This window comes from Pezoporus flaviventris, unplaced genomic scaffold (genome assembly GCF_033815535.1).
Source record: "Pezoporus flaviventris isolate CSIRO_AGI_PZ_B2104156 unplaced genomic scaffold, CSIRO_AGI_Pfla_v1 ptg000005l, whole genome shotgun sequence".
Lineage (NCBI taxonomy): Eukaryota > Metazoa > Chordata > Aves > Psittaciformes > Psittacidae > Pezoporus > Pezoporus flaviventris.
This window is the reverse complement of record NW_026892553.1, coordinates 5310094-5324082: the sequence shown is the minus strand read 5'-3', so window position 1 is coordinate 5324082 and position 13989 is coordinate 5310094. Positions and strand designations below refer to the sequence as shown.

Sequence of the window (13989 nt, the reverse complement as noted above, 5' to 3'; positions counted from 1 at the left end):
ATCCCGCCGCTCGGACCGGTTGTCCTCACACAGGACACTCCATGCTGCACGTGCCGCTCTGCGTAGAGCCGGGTGCGGCGGCAAGGCTATGCGGGGACCGTACAGCTGAGGGGTAGCGCTGCGGAGCGAGCCGTGCAGGGTCTGCACGCACATGGACCTGACCACGGCGCCCTCGCGCTCAGGCGGAACTCCCAACAGCACACCCGGATCTCCCCGCACTTTCCCTTTCCCTTTCCCTTTCCCTTTCCCTTTCCCTTTCCCTTTCCCTTCGCTTTCCTCCTCCTGCTCCACGCCCGGCGCGGGAAGGGGGAAACGGGCGGGGCCATGACATCACCACGCCGTGGATGTCACAGGAACGCCCCGCCCAGAGTGCCCGCGCTCCCTTGAGTGACGGAGCCCGCAGCCAATAGGATGAGGGCGCTGAAGCGCGCGGCCCCGCCCTCCCGCGGCGGCGCAAGCGGGGCCGGTTCTGCGCGGCGCGTGGCGGCAGCGGCCGTACCGGGCCGTGTGTGTGCGGTGGGGGGCGCGCCCCGCGCATGGAGGCGATGCCGTGCCAGAGCCAGCGGCTCGGCCCGCGCCCGCACGACGAGGCCACGGCGGCCGGCGGCACCCGGCTCATTCGCTTCGCGGAGCCCGGCGAGGACAGCGGCTGCCCCAGCCCGGACAACAGCAGCAGCAGCAGCAGCTCCAACGGCGTGGCGGCGGCGATCCCCGCCGGGGAGAGCGGCGCGGCGCCGCTCGGGCCGCAGCTGAAGCTGCTGCCCATGAACGACCAGCTGCGGGAGCTGCAGACCATCATCAGGGACAAGTGAGCGCCGGCGGGCCGCGGCGGAGGGAACCGCGTCTCAGTGTGTGTGTGTGTGTTGGGGGGGGAAGCAGAGGGAGGCTGCAGCCTTCGGAGGGGATGCGGCGTGGCCGCGGTGCCCGGTGGCGAGCCCGCGGGTTGCGGGGCCCTGCGGCAGTGCAGCCATGTCTGGTGACGTGCGGCCGCTCCGCCTCAGCGACCGGGGGCTTGGGCAGCCGCCCCGCCTCGGGGACAAAAGGCGGTGATTCGGCGGGTCTTGGAACCCCTTACGGGTTTCCGCGTTATCTCCCGTACCTGGAGCTTGCTTCCGCATCATCATCACCTTGTAAAGGAGCATAAAGCGTGTGCGAGCCTCCACTGACTAGGTGCTGCATTGTGTTGGCAACCGGGTGCCCCCCTCCCTTCACACACGTTCGGTGAGCTCCTTGAAGGAGCAGGCTGCCCAAGGAATTATGACCGCACCATCCCCATGGCAGTGTTCAAGGCCAGGTTGAACGGGGCTTCAGCCAGGGGATGGAGCGGTCACACAACCTGCTCTAGTGGAAGGTATGAAGATCGGGGTGAGCGTGTCAAGGAAGATGTAAGAGCCAAGTCATAGTCTGTACTTGAGGGGGTATATGGGGGGGGTTAACGATTGTGGGACAAGACTGGCCAGATAACAGCTCAAGAGGGCAGCCTGAGTGAGCTAGATTGGAGAGAAGTGGGACTAGCTGAAGTGAAAAGTGAAGGAGCAGGGGCTGGAACAATTTGGGCAAAAAACCCCGCACTTCTGGAACAGTAAGTTTGGAATAGCATAAAGACTAGACCGTGGTGGGCTGGGAGGAATTAGGGAGAGGCAGCGTGAAGGAGGGAGGCAGACAAGGACACTTTATTTAGGGCACATCACCTGAAAGGAGAGTGCCTCTTTTGAAGGTGTTACGTGCCATCACTGTCACCAGGAGTCCTTGCTGCCACTATGCAGACATGAAGCTCTTGTTCCAGTTTTACACATCTTAAACTGGAGTGCAGAAATCTGTGCCCCAGTGCTGAATACCCAGTGTAAGATAGTGAAGACTGAATGTTTTACAACGTCTTACATAGTATGTAAGTGTTGGAGGCTTCCCTCCCACTGGTCATGTCTGTAGCTTTTGAGTGTTCAGCACCTGGAAGGTGATACTGCGAAGTACTGAATGTAGCAGGCAGCATATGAGAAGCTTAAGTAGTGGCCATCTATTGAAAGTGAAATTTGCCTACTGTGATGCAGGAACCACCAGCAGACACAGAGGTGTGAAATCAAGTTTATTTATAGGGTGGCCAGGTTCTGAATAAACCCTTCTCTTCCTGGAGCATGTTGGCTTTCTAACATCTGCAATAGCTAACGCATAGCACTGACATGGTTCTTCCCTTTGTTTCACTTCCGTCCATCTGCCTGGTCTCTGTTGGTATTTTCTGGTTCTAGAGGGCTTAATTTTCTAGGTACTATTTCTAATATAGCTTTATGCAAAGGCAGTGTCTCAAAGGCAATACCTACATTAATTTTATTAGATGACATAAGCATTCAAGGTCTGCCTGGCACCTTCCTTAGAAGTGGGCTAAGCAGAGAGAAGGAAAGAGAGGAACTCCAAATTCTGCTTGCTGATGGCCTGTAAAAGGTTTGGAGGTTAGTGAAAAGGAAATAGCATATAGCTTTAATATCTAGGCAACTACTAGCAGTGTAATTACTGTACCCAGGTAGGGTTTGTAATTATTCTTCTGTTGTAAGTAGGTTTTGAACTCTTGCACATAGGTTTAATCAGTTTCTTGTTATAGTGAGTGAAGGCATCAGCTGATATTTTAACTTTGAAGGTACTTCTGAGTTGCATCAGCTTCATTGCACAAGACTTTGGTAAGGGGAAGTACAGAATAAGTCTTGTAAATAATGCATTAGTCATAGCAGCTGCAGTGATCGCAAAGTGTGCTGGGCAGTGGAGATGGCACTCTCACTTTCCAGCTCCCTTCCCACCCAGGGAGGAAAACTGGGAACTGCTCAAAAGGCACGTGTAGGCTTTGGCTTTGTATGTAAGGACAGCCGGGAAGCATTATTTCCATGTTCTGTCCCAGAACATCAGCTGCACCTCAATAAATAAGAGACCTCATACTGTCCTATTCCAGTACTGATCACTCAGAAAGATGCTATAAAGTGCTCAGCTGCAAGGAGTAAAAATCAAGAACAGGTGACACCAGAGCTGCCTTAATTCAAGGTGTGTGTGTGTGTGGAGGGGTTGCTACAGAAGATGGGTGCTGCAGGTGCAGCAATCATCTGAAGAGGGTAGATACTGAAAGGCAGGCTACTGTGAGGGGAGAGAAGCAGAAGTGGAGAAAAAACAGTTAATTTAGGACTATTGCTGAAAAGTAAGGGCTGGATACTCCCAGTGCAATGCAAGTTAGAATCAGGCATGCTTATGTGGAGTTAAGGATGATCAGGCAGATGCAGAATCAAAGAATAGTTTGGGTTGGAAAGGACCTTAAGATCATCCAGTTCCAACCCCCTGCCATGGGCAGGGACACCTCACACTAAACCATGGCACCCAAGGCTCTGTCCAGCCTGGCCTTGAACACTGCCAGGGATGGAGCATTCACAACTTCCTTGGGCAACCCATTCCAGTGCTTCACCACCCTAACTTCCTCCTTATATCCAATCTAAACTTCCCTAAGTTTAAACCCATTACCCCTTGTCCTGTCACTACAGTCCCTAATGAAGAGTCCCTCCCCAGCATCCCTATAGACCCCCTTCAGATACTGGAAGGCTGCTCTGAGGTCTCCAAGCAGCCTTCTCTTCTCCAGGCTGAACAGCCCCAACTTTCTCAGCCTGTCTTCATACAGGAGGTGCTCCAGCCCCTGCTCATCCTCGTGGCCTCCTCTGGACTTGTTCCAACAGTTCCATGTCCTTTTTATGCTGAGGACACCAGAACTGCACACAATGCTCCAGGTGAGGTCTCACGAGAGCAGAGGGGCAGGATCATCTCCTTCAACGTGCTGGTCAAGCTCCTTTTGATGCAGCCCAGGATACAGAAGACCTCATGTACTCTCTTGTCTGTCATGTGAGCTGCTCAGAAAAGTGGAAAGCTCTTCCCTTGGTCCTGAGAGGATTCGGAGAAAGAAATCAAGGCCTTCCAGTTGGGAATGTTGTCCAGGTTAAAAATGTGGCTGGTCATCATGTCCTGCGGGGGGTTCACACAGCTGCCTGAGTCAGTAATGGCCATCTGATAGACTAAACTGACCATGTATTTCTTTGCTTCACTGAAGTTAACAAGAACTGTGTGCCGGAATGAGGAGATGGATGGGTGGATCACCTCGAGTGTACGTGGGTTTGCTCGTTTTCGCTCAGGCATGTTCACATCTCTGTCTAGCAAATGCTGAACGGGTGGGCAGATGCAGTTTGCACTCTGTGTTGGGAGTGAATTTTGAGTCATCTAATGGGATTTAAGTACTGAACATCTGGGGACAAAGTTACAGCCTCTTTCTGAGGAGGGTATGATTTCAAAGCAATTTCTGGCCTCCACAGGGCACAACCAGGGGCCTGGGAGCAGTAGTAATGCAGCTCTGTAACGTAGAGCTCTGGTTTCTATAGAAGCAAATTCTTTAGCTCAGATCTGTGGTGTCATTTTAACTCCTGATTTAGCAATAGACACGATTTAAATGTAGGCATTTAAAGGTTATTGTTACCTGTGATCATTCTGTTGTGTTCTGCAAAGGCTTCTTACTCCGTGGGGAACTGAGTGAACAATATAGACATGAAGGCAGTAAAGCAGTAGGACACACAGTCCTGACTGCTATAAAGAGTAGGATGATTCAGGAGTGTAACTCGCCTGTGATGAGTAAATATGACTGCTGCAGGCAGGAAGGGTGGAATCCCTTCCACATACCAGCCCAGGCACTGCAAAAAGTGAAAGACTGAAGTACATCAAATACTGAGGTGCTGCAGGTAGAACCTGGTCCTGCTTCGCCACTACATCATCAGCCCGGAATGGCAGCAGTTTGCCCAATGTTTCAAGTTTTCTTAGAAAAAACATTTACAAATTCTGTTTAGGGAAGCAGCTTTTTTCAGTCTTGCCTGCACAGTCCCCTGGGTGTCCCTCGAAGTTCCTCTGTAAGGTAACTGGAGAAACAGGTATTGCTGAAGTGCATCAGACCACAAACCCTCGGGGCCTACAGCTGCATTAGTGGTTGTGACTAGTACCAAGTGCTATAGCTGGAATAAACCCCGTAGTTGGCTTGTATTACAGTACATTCCCCAAACCATTCCTTTTCACCTCTTAAGACACACGCATGGCTTTAACCGTACATCAGCCAGGCTTCTGTGCCTTCCGAAGCAAAATGAAACTCATTTGTATTGTGTAATATCATGTTCGTGCTGTTAACTGTGTGCTACGTAGGTTTTAATGCCTTGGATTTTTTAGGTGTTGTCTTATTGCTTGATGAAGAAACTGAAGAAGTTTCTGGCCTGCCATTGTTATTTTCTGTCCTTGTACCTGGTGTTGAACAGTTGCAGTGTTTTCACATAAACCTTTTTTTCTGGCCCCTAGTAATTCTCTCATGCTGTGGGGTTTGAAATCTGGTCCCAGCTGGCGGTGTACAAGAGGTCTGTCATTTTCAGTATTGCTGTTATTTGCCTGTCATTTTTGTGTACTGTTGTTTCCTATTGTCCTCCCTGCAAAACCCAACCATAACTGAGTAAGTTCACAGTTCAGTGAACTGTGCATCAAAACATCTGTGTCTCTCTGGACAGAGGAGTTAATTTAAAGCCTAGTAATATGTATTAATAACTCACAGTATTCACTCTAAGCATACATCACTTGGCAGTCAAAACCGCAGTCCTGGTGATGCTGGGTTTGTCTTGCCACAGTCAGAAATAAGCAAACAGCTTGATTTTCATTCACATAAACATAAGATGCTGCAGAATCCTGGGGATCTAATGCAGAACTCTTTTTATAGTGTTTAAGGAGACGTCCAGAGTCTCATGGCTGCAAAACAAGAGAGGGGTATGCCTGCTCTGATATATAGGAAATGTTACGTACAAGTACCTGCTTAAGGTATCGGTGCTTTGTGTGTGTTTTTAAGGCCAGCATGCTGTGAATGTTGGCTCCTTCCTTGGAAATTTGTCCTGCTGTTGTGTAGTGAGAGTTGGTCTTGACATGGGAAGTGAGGTGTTAACAACTGCTTTTAACATTCAGGCCTTCACCACATAACAGGAGGAAGTGAGCTTACTCTTTCCTCGGAAGGGTTCAAAAGCTGCACCATCACAACAGCAAAGGTTGCACCCAAGCTAATAAACCAGCAGGGATGTGTTTTCATGGGAATGCTCATTAATCCCTGCTTGTTTTGGTCTCAAGTTCACTAATCTAATCACACAATGAGGGAGTTCCAGATAAGATAAGGGAAAGTTTATTTTTTGGGTATAAGAAGGAAATTGGATATAAGAAGGAAATTCTTCCCTGTTAGGGTGGTGAGGCACTGGAATGGGTTGCCCAGGGAGGTTGTGAATGCTCCATCCCTGGTGGTGTTCAAGACCAGGTTGGACGAGGCCTTGGGTGATATGATTTAGTGTAAGGTGTCCCAGCCCACGGCAGGGGGGTTGGAGCTAGATGATCTTAAGGTCCTTTCCAACCCTGATTATTCTATGATTCTAAGATAGGGTACGTATCCTGCTTATCACTTGTGATAACTCTGCTTCAGGGATGTGCACTGTTACTGTCCTGTGGGTGCTGACTGACCCACACAAGAGCAGCTGGAGCAAAGCTCTGTGGCTCAGAGCTGTGGAGACTACCAGATTGGTGCACACCTGATCTTGAGAGGTGTGTTGGAACCGAGCTGTAATGCTAATACAATGGAAAGCATACACATTATCATCCTCGTATTTTCATGCTGTAATTGCTGCTGGTGTAGGGCAGCAATGTTGGCAGTACTAAGAGGCAAACTCCAGTGTTAGCTCACTGCATCTCAGTCTTCACCACCAAATAGGAAACCCATGAAGCAGAATCTCTGTGGGAGAAATGTTGTATACAGCAGGAGACTTTTCTCTGAACTGCCTTTAGAGTACACTGTCCTGGAATTCATGTTATATTTAAGCAGTGTTCTTAAAATTATTCCCCAAGGTAAAATATAAATTATTACCTTTTCCAGGAAATCCAGTAGAGGAGACTTCGTATTTTCTGCTGATCGTCTGGTAGGTGAAGAATTCCCTCTTCGTGGTGTCGTACTTTGTAACTCTTCCATAAAATGGGTCTTTCAGGACGGAATAAACGACAGCAACTTTTCTACACAGGGAATTGCTCTCTGACAACAACTTTCCGTACAGGGACTGCTGTTCTCTGTTCATCTCAAAGGGTTCCAGAAACGATGTTGTTACCAAACACAGCTACATCAGGTCAGAGAGCAGCAGTAACGAGAGGACTCTAAAAACAGATGCACGGAGGCTGGACATAATTCAGTTTTACTTTGAAATTGTACTTTTGATGTTATGAACAGAGCTGTACAATTGCTTACAGTGTAGATGTTAACAATTGCTTGCATGCAGAAGTGCCTCCTGGTGCTTGTGGTGTATTAGATTAGTAGCTCTGGGTGCTTTCACTCTGGGGGCTGCTTTTTAGCCATATGGTAGTTACTAACAGGGACAGAGGACTTTGAAGTTCTCACACATTTTAGTAAGTCAGAACAAAGACTGCTGGGAATGGAACATTTATCTTATTTAAGGTACATGCTTAAAGAGAACCACAGCACTCACCCCCACACTTGCACTTCCTCGTGTTCTTAAGGGTGTTTGCAAATCCACATCGCTAACAATGAAAGCCTGTTCCTCTCTAACAAACGTGAGTCCAGAGACTGTTCAGTTACCAGCACCATTTGCTACAGGCAGGTTTCCTGTGGTGAGCCAATCTTAATCCTTGCCTGATCTATGCTTGCTCAGGACTTAGCTTTGCCCACAGCCTCCAACTGTGCATGCAGTGCTTTTTATCTTGGCAGCTTTTCCACTTCCCCCCCGCCCCTTCTGATCTGCACCTTGTGAGGGTGCAGGTGCTTGGCAGAGCATCCCATAATAACCACAGCTGCCGGACGCCAGAAGAAGAAGGTGCTAAAGAGATTTCTAAGATCTGCTGAACTTCTCTTTGGGCACTCAGTGGTGCGTTTACATTGCTGCAGGTTCTGTGGCTGTTCTGGCAGCCCCACTGCAGCTCACAGAAATGGGGATGTGAAGACAGACCTGAGGGCCTCGCTGATGGGAGCTGGGGCAGGGTGCATTTTCCCTTTTTTCCACTAGTGTTTTGTGTCGGCAAAGTGAAGCTGCATTGGTGCTTCACTCTTTTGTTGAGAGAAACCTGCCTGTGATGCCTGTGCCTGCCAGACAGAAATAAAGTCAGTTTTGTGCCTGGTGATGAGCCACCCCCTTCCCTTGGTTCTGTTTTGTAATGCCTTCTTTGGATTTGTGGTCAAAACAGGCATCACCCCAAAAAGGTCTCTAAATTCAGCCCGTAACTATTAATTCAAGAAACCCTTCAGGCTGTTAGGGGTTCACCTAGTACTATGTAACACTCACTAACATTTAGCATCTTATCTCCATTGATAACAAATCCCTTTAAGGTGAATGATCTCTTTGATTCTACAGATCAGACTTGTGGTTGAAGAGGGACTGAATCAACTGCCTTACACAGAATGCACCGTGACCACTCCAACAGGTATGTGGGGGATTACCCTTCCCATGGGTAGCACTGTAAGTGGAAACTTAACTAATATAAAACCATATGGGACCATTACAAGAATCATACAATATCTTGAGTTGGAAGGGTCCCAAAAGTCCAACTCCCTGCTCCTAAAACTGAACTATGTAAGAGCATCATCCTGACACTCCTTGAACTCAGCCAGGCTTGGTGCCCTGAGCACTTCCCTGTGGAGCCTGAGGCTGAAACAGTTTAACATCCAGGGTAGAGAACAGAGTTAAGGTCCCTCCTGGTATTTTAAAAGCACTTACCAGGCTTCTTAAGGGACTTTCTGTTTTCCTTTATTTGGCATAGCATCATTTAAAATAAATACCGAACACCTGAGTTATAAACCACACCCCTGGAAGGCAACACTTCTGTGCCACCTTTCTAGTGTGACTTTTAAAGATAAAAATAGCACAAGTTCTTTACCAGTTCCAGTATGGGCTCTGTTCCATTGCCTGCGTGGGCTGCAGGATGGAGATCGCTTCATCCCACCTAGGGAGCTCGCTGCTGTCCCGCGGGCATTCAGAGGAGCTCGGTTCCATTCCCATCACGGTCACGTAAAACAGCATCCTGCAGAGGGGCATTGAGATGGGGCAGAAGGAGCAATTGCTGCCATTAACATCTGCTTTTCTTTCTTTCTTCTCACAGGACACAAGTATGAAGGAGTCAGATTTGAAAAGGGAAACTGTGGAGTCAGCATAATGAGAAGTGGTAGGCAGCTTCTGGTTGCTTAATGAGATGAATTAAATGTTTTGGAAGCCTGTAAGCAACTTCCTTTCAAAACCGTGCAACAGCACTTCTCTACAGCAAGGGTCTACCCAAACCCACCAGCAGTTCCTGCTTCTTAGGTATCCTTGATCCCAGAGCATCAAGCAGTGTCTGTCATTAACTTCTTAGGAGAGAAACAGCTGCCACAGATCTAATCTGGCCTCTTCTCTATCAGCTGCTCACTGTGAGAGGCCAGGCCAAGTGTCCTGTGTGCTCCAACCACTGCAGCTCAGGGACAGGGCTCCAAATGAACCATGCTCAGGGTTATTCTGCCCAATGCTGCAGAGTCCTTTGTGTCTGGGATGTAAAATCCAGTGGCCCCACAGCTTCCTGCACTGCATCCTGCACCGGGGCATCTCTGGGCAGAGCTCAAAGATGTTCTCCAAACCCCACGTTTGTTCTGACGTTTCCTTTGAGGGCTCAGTGCTGCTGTGTGTGAACACTGACACCCACGAGAGGAGTGACACCGAGCAGAGTCTGTCTCCGCCCAGACAGAGAGAAAAGAGCTTCAGGTGGTTCCGACACCTGGAATGGGAGGGGGAGAATCTCTGTTGTGAGCAGTACAGCACTGCAGGGTCTGCTCAATCGTAGCCTCATGCAATTGTGCCCTTTCTTAGCGTGTAACAATTTGTTGTTGGCTTTTGGTGCTGCTCCTCTTAGGAGAGGCAATGGAACAAGGATTACGAGACTGCTGCAGATCGATCCGCATTGGGAAGATCCTGATACAGAGCGACGAGGAGACGCAGAGAGCCAAAGTGTACTACGCCAAGTTCCCACCAGACATCTACAGGAGAAAGGTTCTGCTCATGTACCCGATACTCAGTGAGTGTCTGTTTCGTGCAGTTCGACGCATCCGGACAGGGAGGATGTGGAATTGAAAGGGAAATTGCCAAATTTCAGGGGCTTTGATTAGGTTTTTCCCTTGGTTTAGGTGCCATAGCAGGGAATTGGTCAGGCTGTGCCAGAATACGTGTTAGCCAGCCTGCACCAGCATGAATGCAGAGCAGATCACCTGGGCACGCCTGTGTTTGTGAGAAAGGCTGCAGCATTAAGACTTGCTATCAATTTAACTTCTTAATATGTGCCATGAGAAAAGACTCAAACCGTATTTTTCTCATGCTGTTAAAAGACATTTTTGGATTAGTATTAGAATCCTAGAAGTAAATTACTTTAGAATTAAATACAGTTAATACTACCAAAAAACCCATAATCTGGTAAGTGTGGTGAGGAGTTCGTCAGGATGAAGTAACTTTTCCAGGGTAAGATTTAATTCTGGTTCTACACATGGAGCTCTTAATTGCTATTTTACTATTTTAGATGAGCTTTCTTGCCTCGGGGCTTTAATCAAATCCACTGACTTCAGTGCTCAAACCCAGCAGAGCTGTTTCAGAGCAGGGAGGAAGTTCCTTCTTCAGGATACCAAAGCCTTCTACAGTTAATACATGCAGAGGCGATAGTTCTGCAGGGGGAAAGGACGGTGTTGTCATTCAGTCACGCCCCAGTATGAGCACGGATGTCCTTGGGTGGCTGAGGACAAGTTCTCCAACAAGGGGAGAGGGGAGATATTAAACAGATCATTGTTTCCCCTTTCAGGTACTGGCAATACTGTCATTGAGGCTGTCAAAGTTCTTGTAGAACATGGCGTACAACCAAGTGTCATTATCCTGCTCAGCCTGTTCTCCACACCTCATGGTGAGTTGAGGGCTGTGAGTGGGACAGGAGCAGGCACAGGTACCTGTAATGGGGAGTCAGCTCAGCGAGTGCTTGGGGCAGCGGTGCAGAGCTGCTCCTTTGCTGGCAGCGGCAGCGCTTTGTTGCTCACCTCGTTTTGGCCGAGTTTAAGAGCAAGCAGTGAAGCGTGTGGGGCGGGAAGGGAAAAGCCCGTTACACCTAATGGCAAAACTGCAGATGGTAAAGTATTCCTCGGAGCAGGAACATGCAGTGCTGCCAGGGCATGGAATGCTTCAATGGCTGCCTGAGCAATGCCTGTCCTGCTAGCCTCAGGACTGGCAGCCACGGGTGGTGCTGAGTTGGTGTGTATATGAAACTACAGAGCTGTGTCAGTGTGCTAAAGGTCTTAACGTGTAAAGGGGATCCCCAAAGGGGAACCCCTGTGTCTGTGAAATAGAAAAATAGATGTGTTGTTTTAAGCATAGGCCAGGGCAGAATTCACTGTCAAAAACGCCACCGAACTGCAGAGTTATTCTCCTGTCACCACTGTGGTGATTGCATTGGGAGTATAAGGGTGTGGTAATGAAATAAAAAGTCAGAAACCCCCCAAAAAGCAATGCAGTAACTTCAGGAAGTTTTTCCTCATAGACAGTCAGCTAAGGCAGAAACACGCAGTGGAGGTGGAGGAACAGAGCCCGACTTACCTGTGCAGGAGGTCTGCTAATCACGATTTAACTTGTGGCCACAGTGCTGCATTAATTATTGCCTCTGTCCTCTCTCAAAAGGTGCCAAATCCATCATCCAGGAATTCCCAGAGATCACCATTCTAACGACAGAAGTTCATCCCGTTGCACCAACACACTTTGGACAGAAGTATTTTGGAACAGACTGACGCACTTGGAACACACGGATGTGACTCTATGATGTTACAACAGGTTTTTTTTTCTACATTTTGTTATTGGTTGAGGGCATGTTTTAAAATGTTTTTGGCCAAAGGGGGAAATATTTGACTTAGGTCAGTTCTGGTTTACTGCCTGAACACGGAGTCAGGTTCAGTAACAAAGCACTCTGTCATGACAAAGTCAAGCATCTCAACACTGGGGTTGTATAAAGTGCTACACTCTCTGCTTTAACTTATTTATTCTATAGCCTGTCTTGTGGCTGCTTGCACAAGCAAAATAAAACAACTCAATCAGGGTGTGTGCTTCATTTCTAGTGCTCACAGTTAGATCACTCCGGGTCAGCTGGTGTGGCTGTTCCCAACGCTTCCAGAACAGGGTGTGCTGGGAACTCCATGGCATTCTTAGCAGCCACACCAAAGCTTAGGCAGAATCTTGTCTTGAGATGATGGCCCAGAACTCAAGAGAGGACTCTGAATTATGCTCTGGAACTCAGCTTTTAGCTCCGTTTGCAGACAACAGGGCTTAGGGCTTACAGCCAACAGGCAGATAGGGTGCTGGTGGCTCTGTGCCCTTCAGAAAGACTCAGTGTAGTAATCATATGGATCAGATTAAACAGGAACCTGCAGCCAAATTGTGTCTTGGCTTTAAATCCCCTGGCACTGAGGACACAACTGGCTCATGTCTTACCTTACTATAACTTACACTTTATGTATCAAGATAATATAATCCATTCATAGATTTGAAATACAGCCATAGGGTAGGAAGTGCAGGAATGCAGAACATCACCACCACCAGAGTACTTCATACCTTGCCAGGAGAGTGGAATGCAATGGGTTGGGCTGCCCCAGCCAACACCTTGTAGGACCAGGGGCAGCACTTGGTGAATCCTGGTTTAGACACAAATAAAGAACCTTCCCCACTCCAAGCAGTGATTTGAGTTAATCAGAGCTGTGTAAGAGAAACAACCACACACAAGTATAATAAATTGGCCAAAAGTGGGTTTAATGCAGCCCTTGCCTGCAGTGCAGCACAAAGCGTGCAGGCTCTCTTGTATAAACCGTAATAGAAAATGACGGCAGACCACAGAGGATATTCACCTGTAGAAACCATACGAACACCAGGAGAACACAAGTGGAACACACACAAAGCATAACAACAGCAATGTTTGTCAGACAGTAAAAACGAGTATCCAAAGCTTTTGTAAAAACCCATTTGATATCAAAAGTCTCAATGTCGGCAGCAGCATTAAACTGAACCCAACTCATGTCAGCAGCGGAGCCGTTGTGACACTTCCCAGTAAATCAGAGCGAGGAATTGGTATGAAACAGCACGGCTGAGAGTGGCACATCCCGGGCTGCTGCACCTCTGAAAACCTCACACAGAAAAATAAATAACACTATTTTAAGCAGCAGGAAAGCATCACCACCTTGCGGGCTGGTCTCTGAAATGTAAACGTAGGGTTTCTCTCACAAGGCTGACATTCCAAACGGGAGTTAGGAAAGGAAAAAGTAACCTTTTTAGGGAAGAGAGAAAAGCAACATGGGCAGATGGATCCCGCTGCCATGTGCAAAGCCGAGCCTGAGCAAGGAGAACTGCAGACCCACACCTGCCATTCAGGTTAGGTACAAATAACATACAGGGCACAAGTGCTCGAAGTGACAGCCACTCACCTGCACAGGGTCCAAAACCACCTCAGATAGCTGAAAACTGGCAATATTTTAGCTGATACATTCAGGAGGAAGAGGAAGGACTCAGAGAAGGACAGAAGAACAAGAATAAAGCTGCGTGACAGCGGGTATGATCTGGGAGTTCATCACTAAGAAAGGAAATCAAGCATTTAGCAGGAACAGCACCAGCAGTGCTCTTGCGGAGCTCCAACAGACCAGTGCCTCTAATGAACCCCACTCTGCAGGGAAACACTGTTAACTGGTGGCTTCAGAATGAGTTTGTAAGTTTCTGTAACAAACCCCAACCTGACAGAACTGCAAAGATCTCAGAATCAAGGTATTTTCAAGTACTATGGATGAACTTCAACACCTGGTACCACACAAGTCACCAAACAAAGAATGTGACCCTTTGAGTTACTTAATTGTGGCTTACTAAGGTCAGCAGCGCCTCCTTCACC

At 48.3% G+C, this 13989-nt stretch overlaps 1 protein-coding gene across 1 annotated transcript; it reads left to right on the top strand.

Moving 5' to 3' along the window:
• The first annotated feature begins 520 nt into the window (after nt 1-520).
• On the top strand, nt 521-12160 carry UPRT (uracil phosphoribosyltransferase homolog). The gene is made up of 7 exons (XM_061445770.1): nt 521-808; nt 6947-6989; nt 8427-8496; nt 9172-9234; nt 9952-10113; nt 10885-10983; nt 11748-12160. The coding sequence occupies exons 1-7, from the start codon at nt 537-539 to the stop codon at nt 11852-11854; spliced, it is 816 nt and encodes a 271-aa protein (XP_061301754.1). The 5' UTR covers nt 521-536; the 3' UTR covers nt 11855-12160.
• Nucleotides 12161-13989: the final 1829 nt, after the last annotated feature.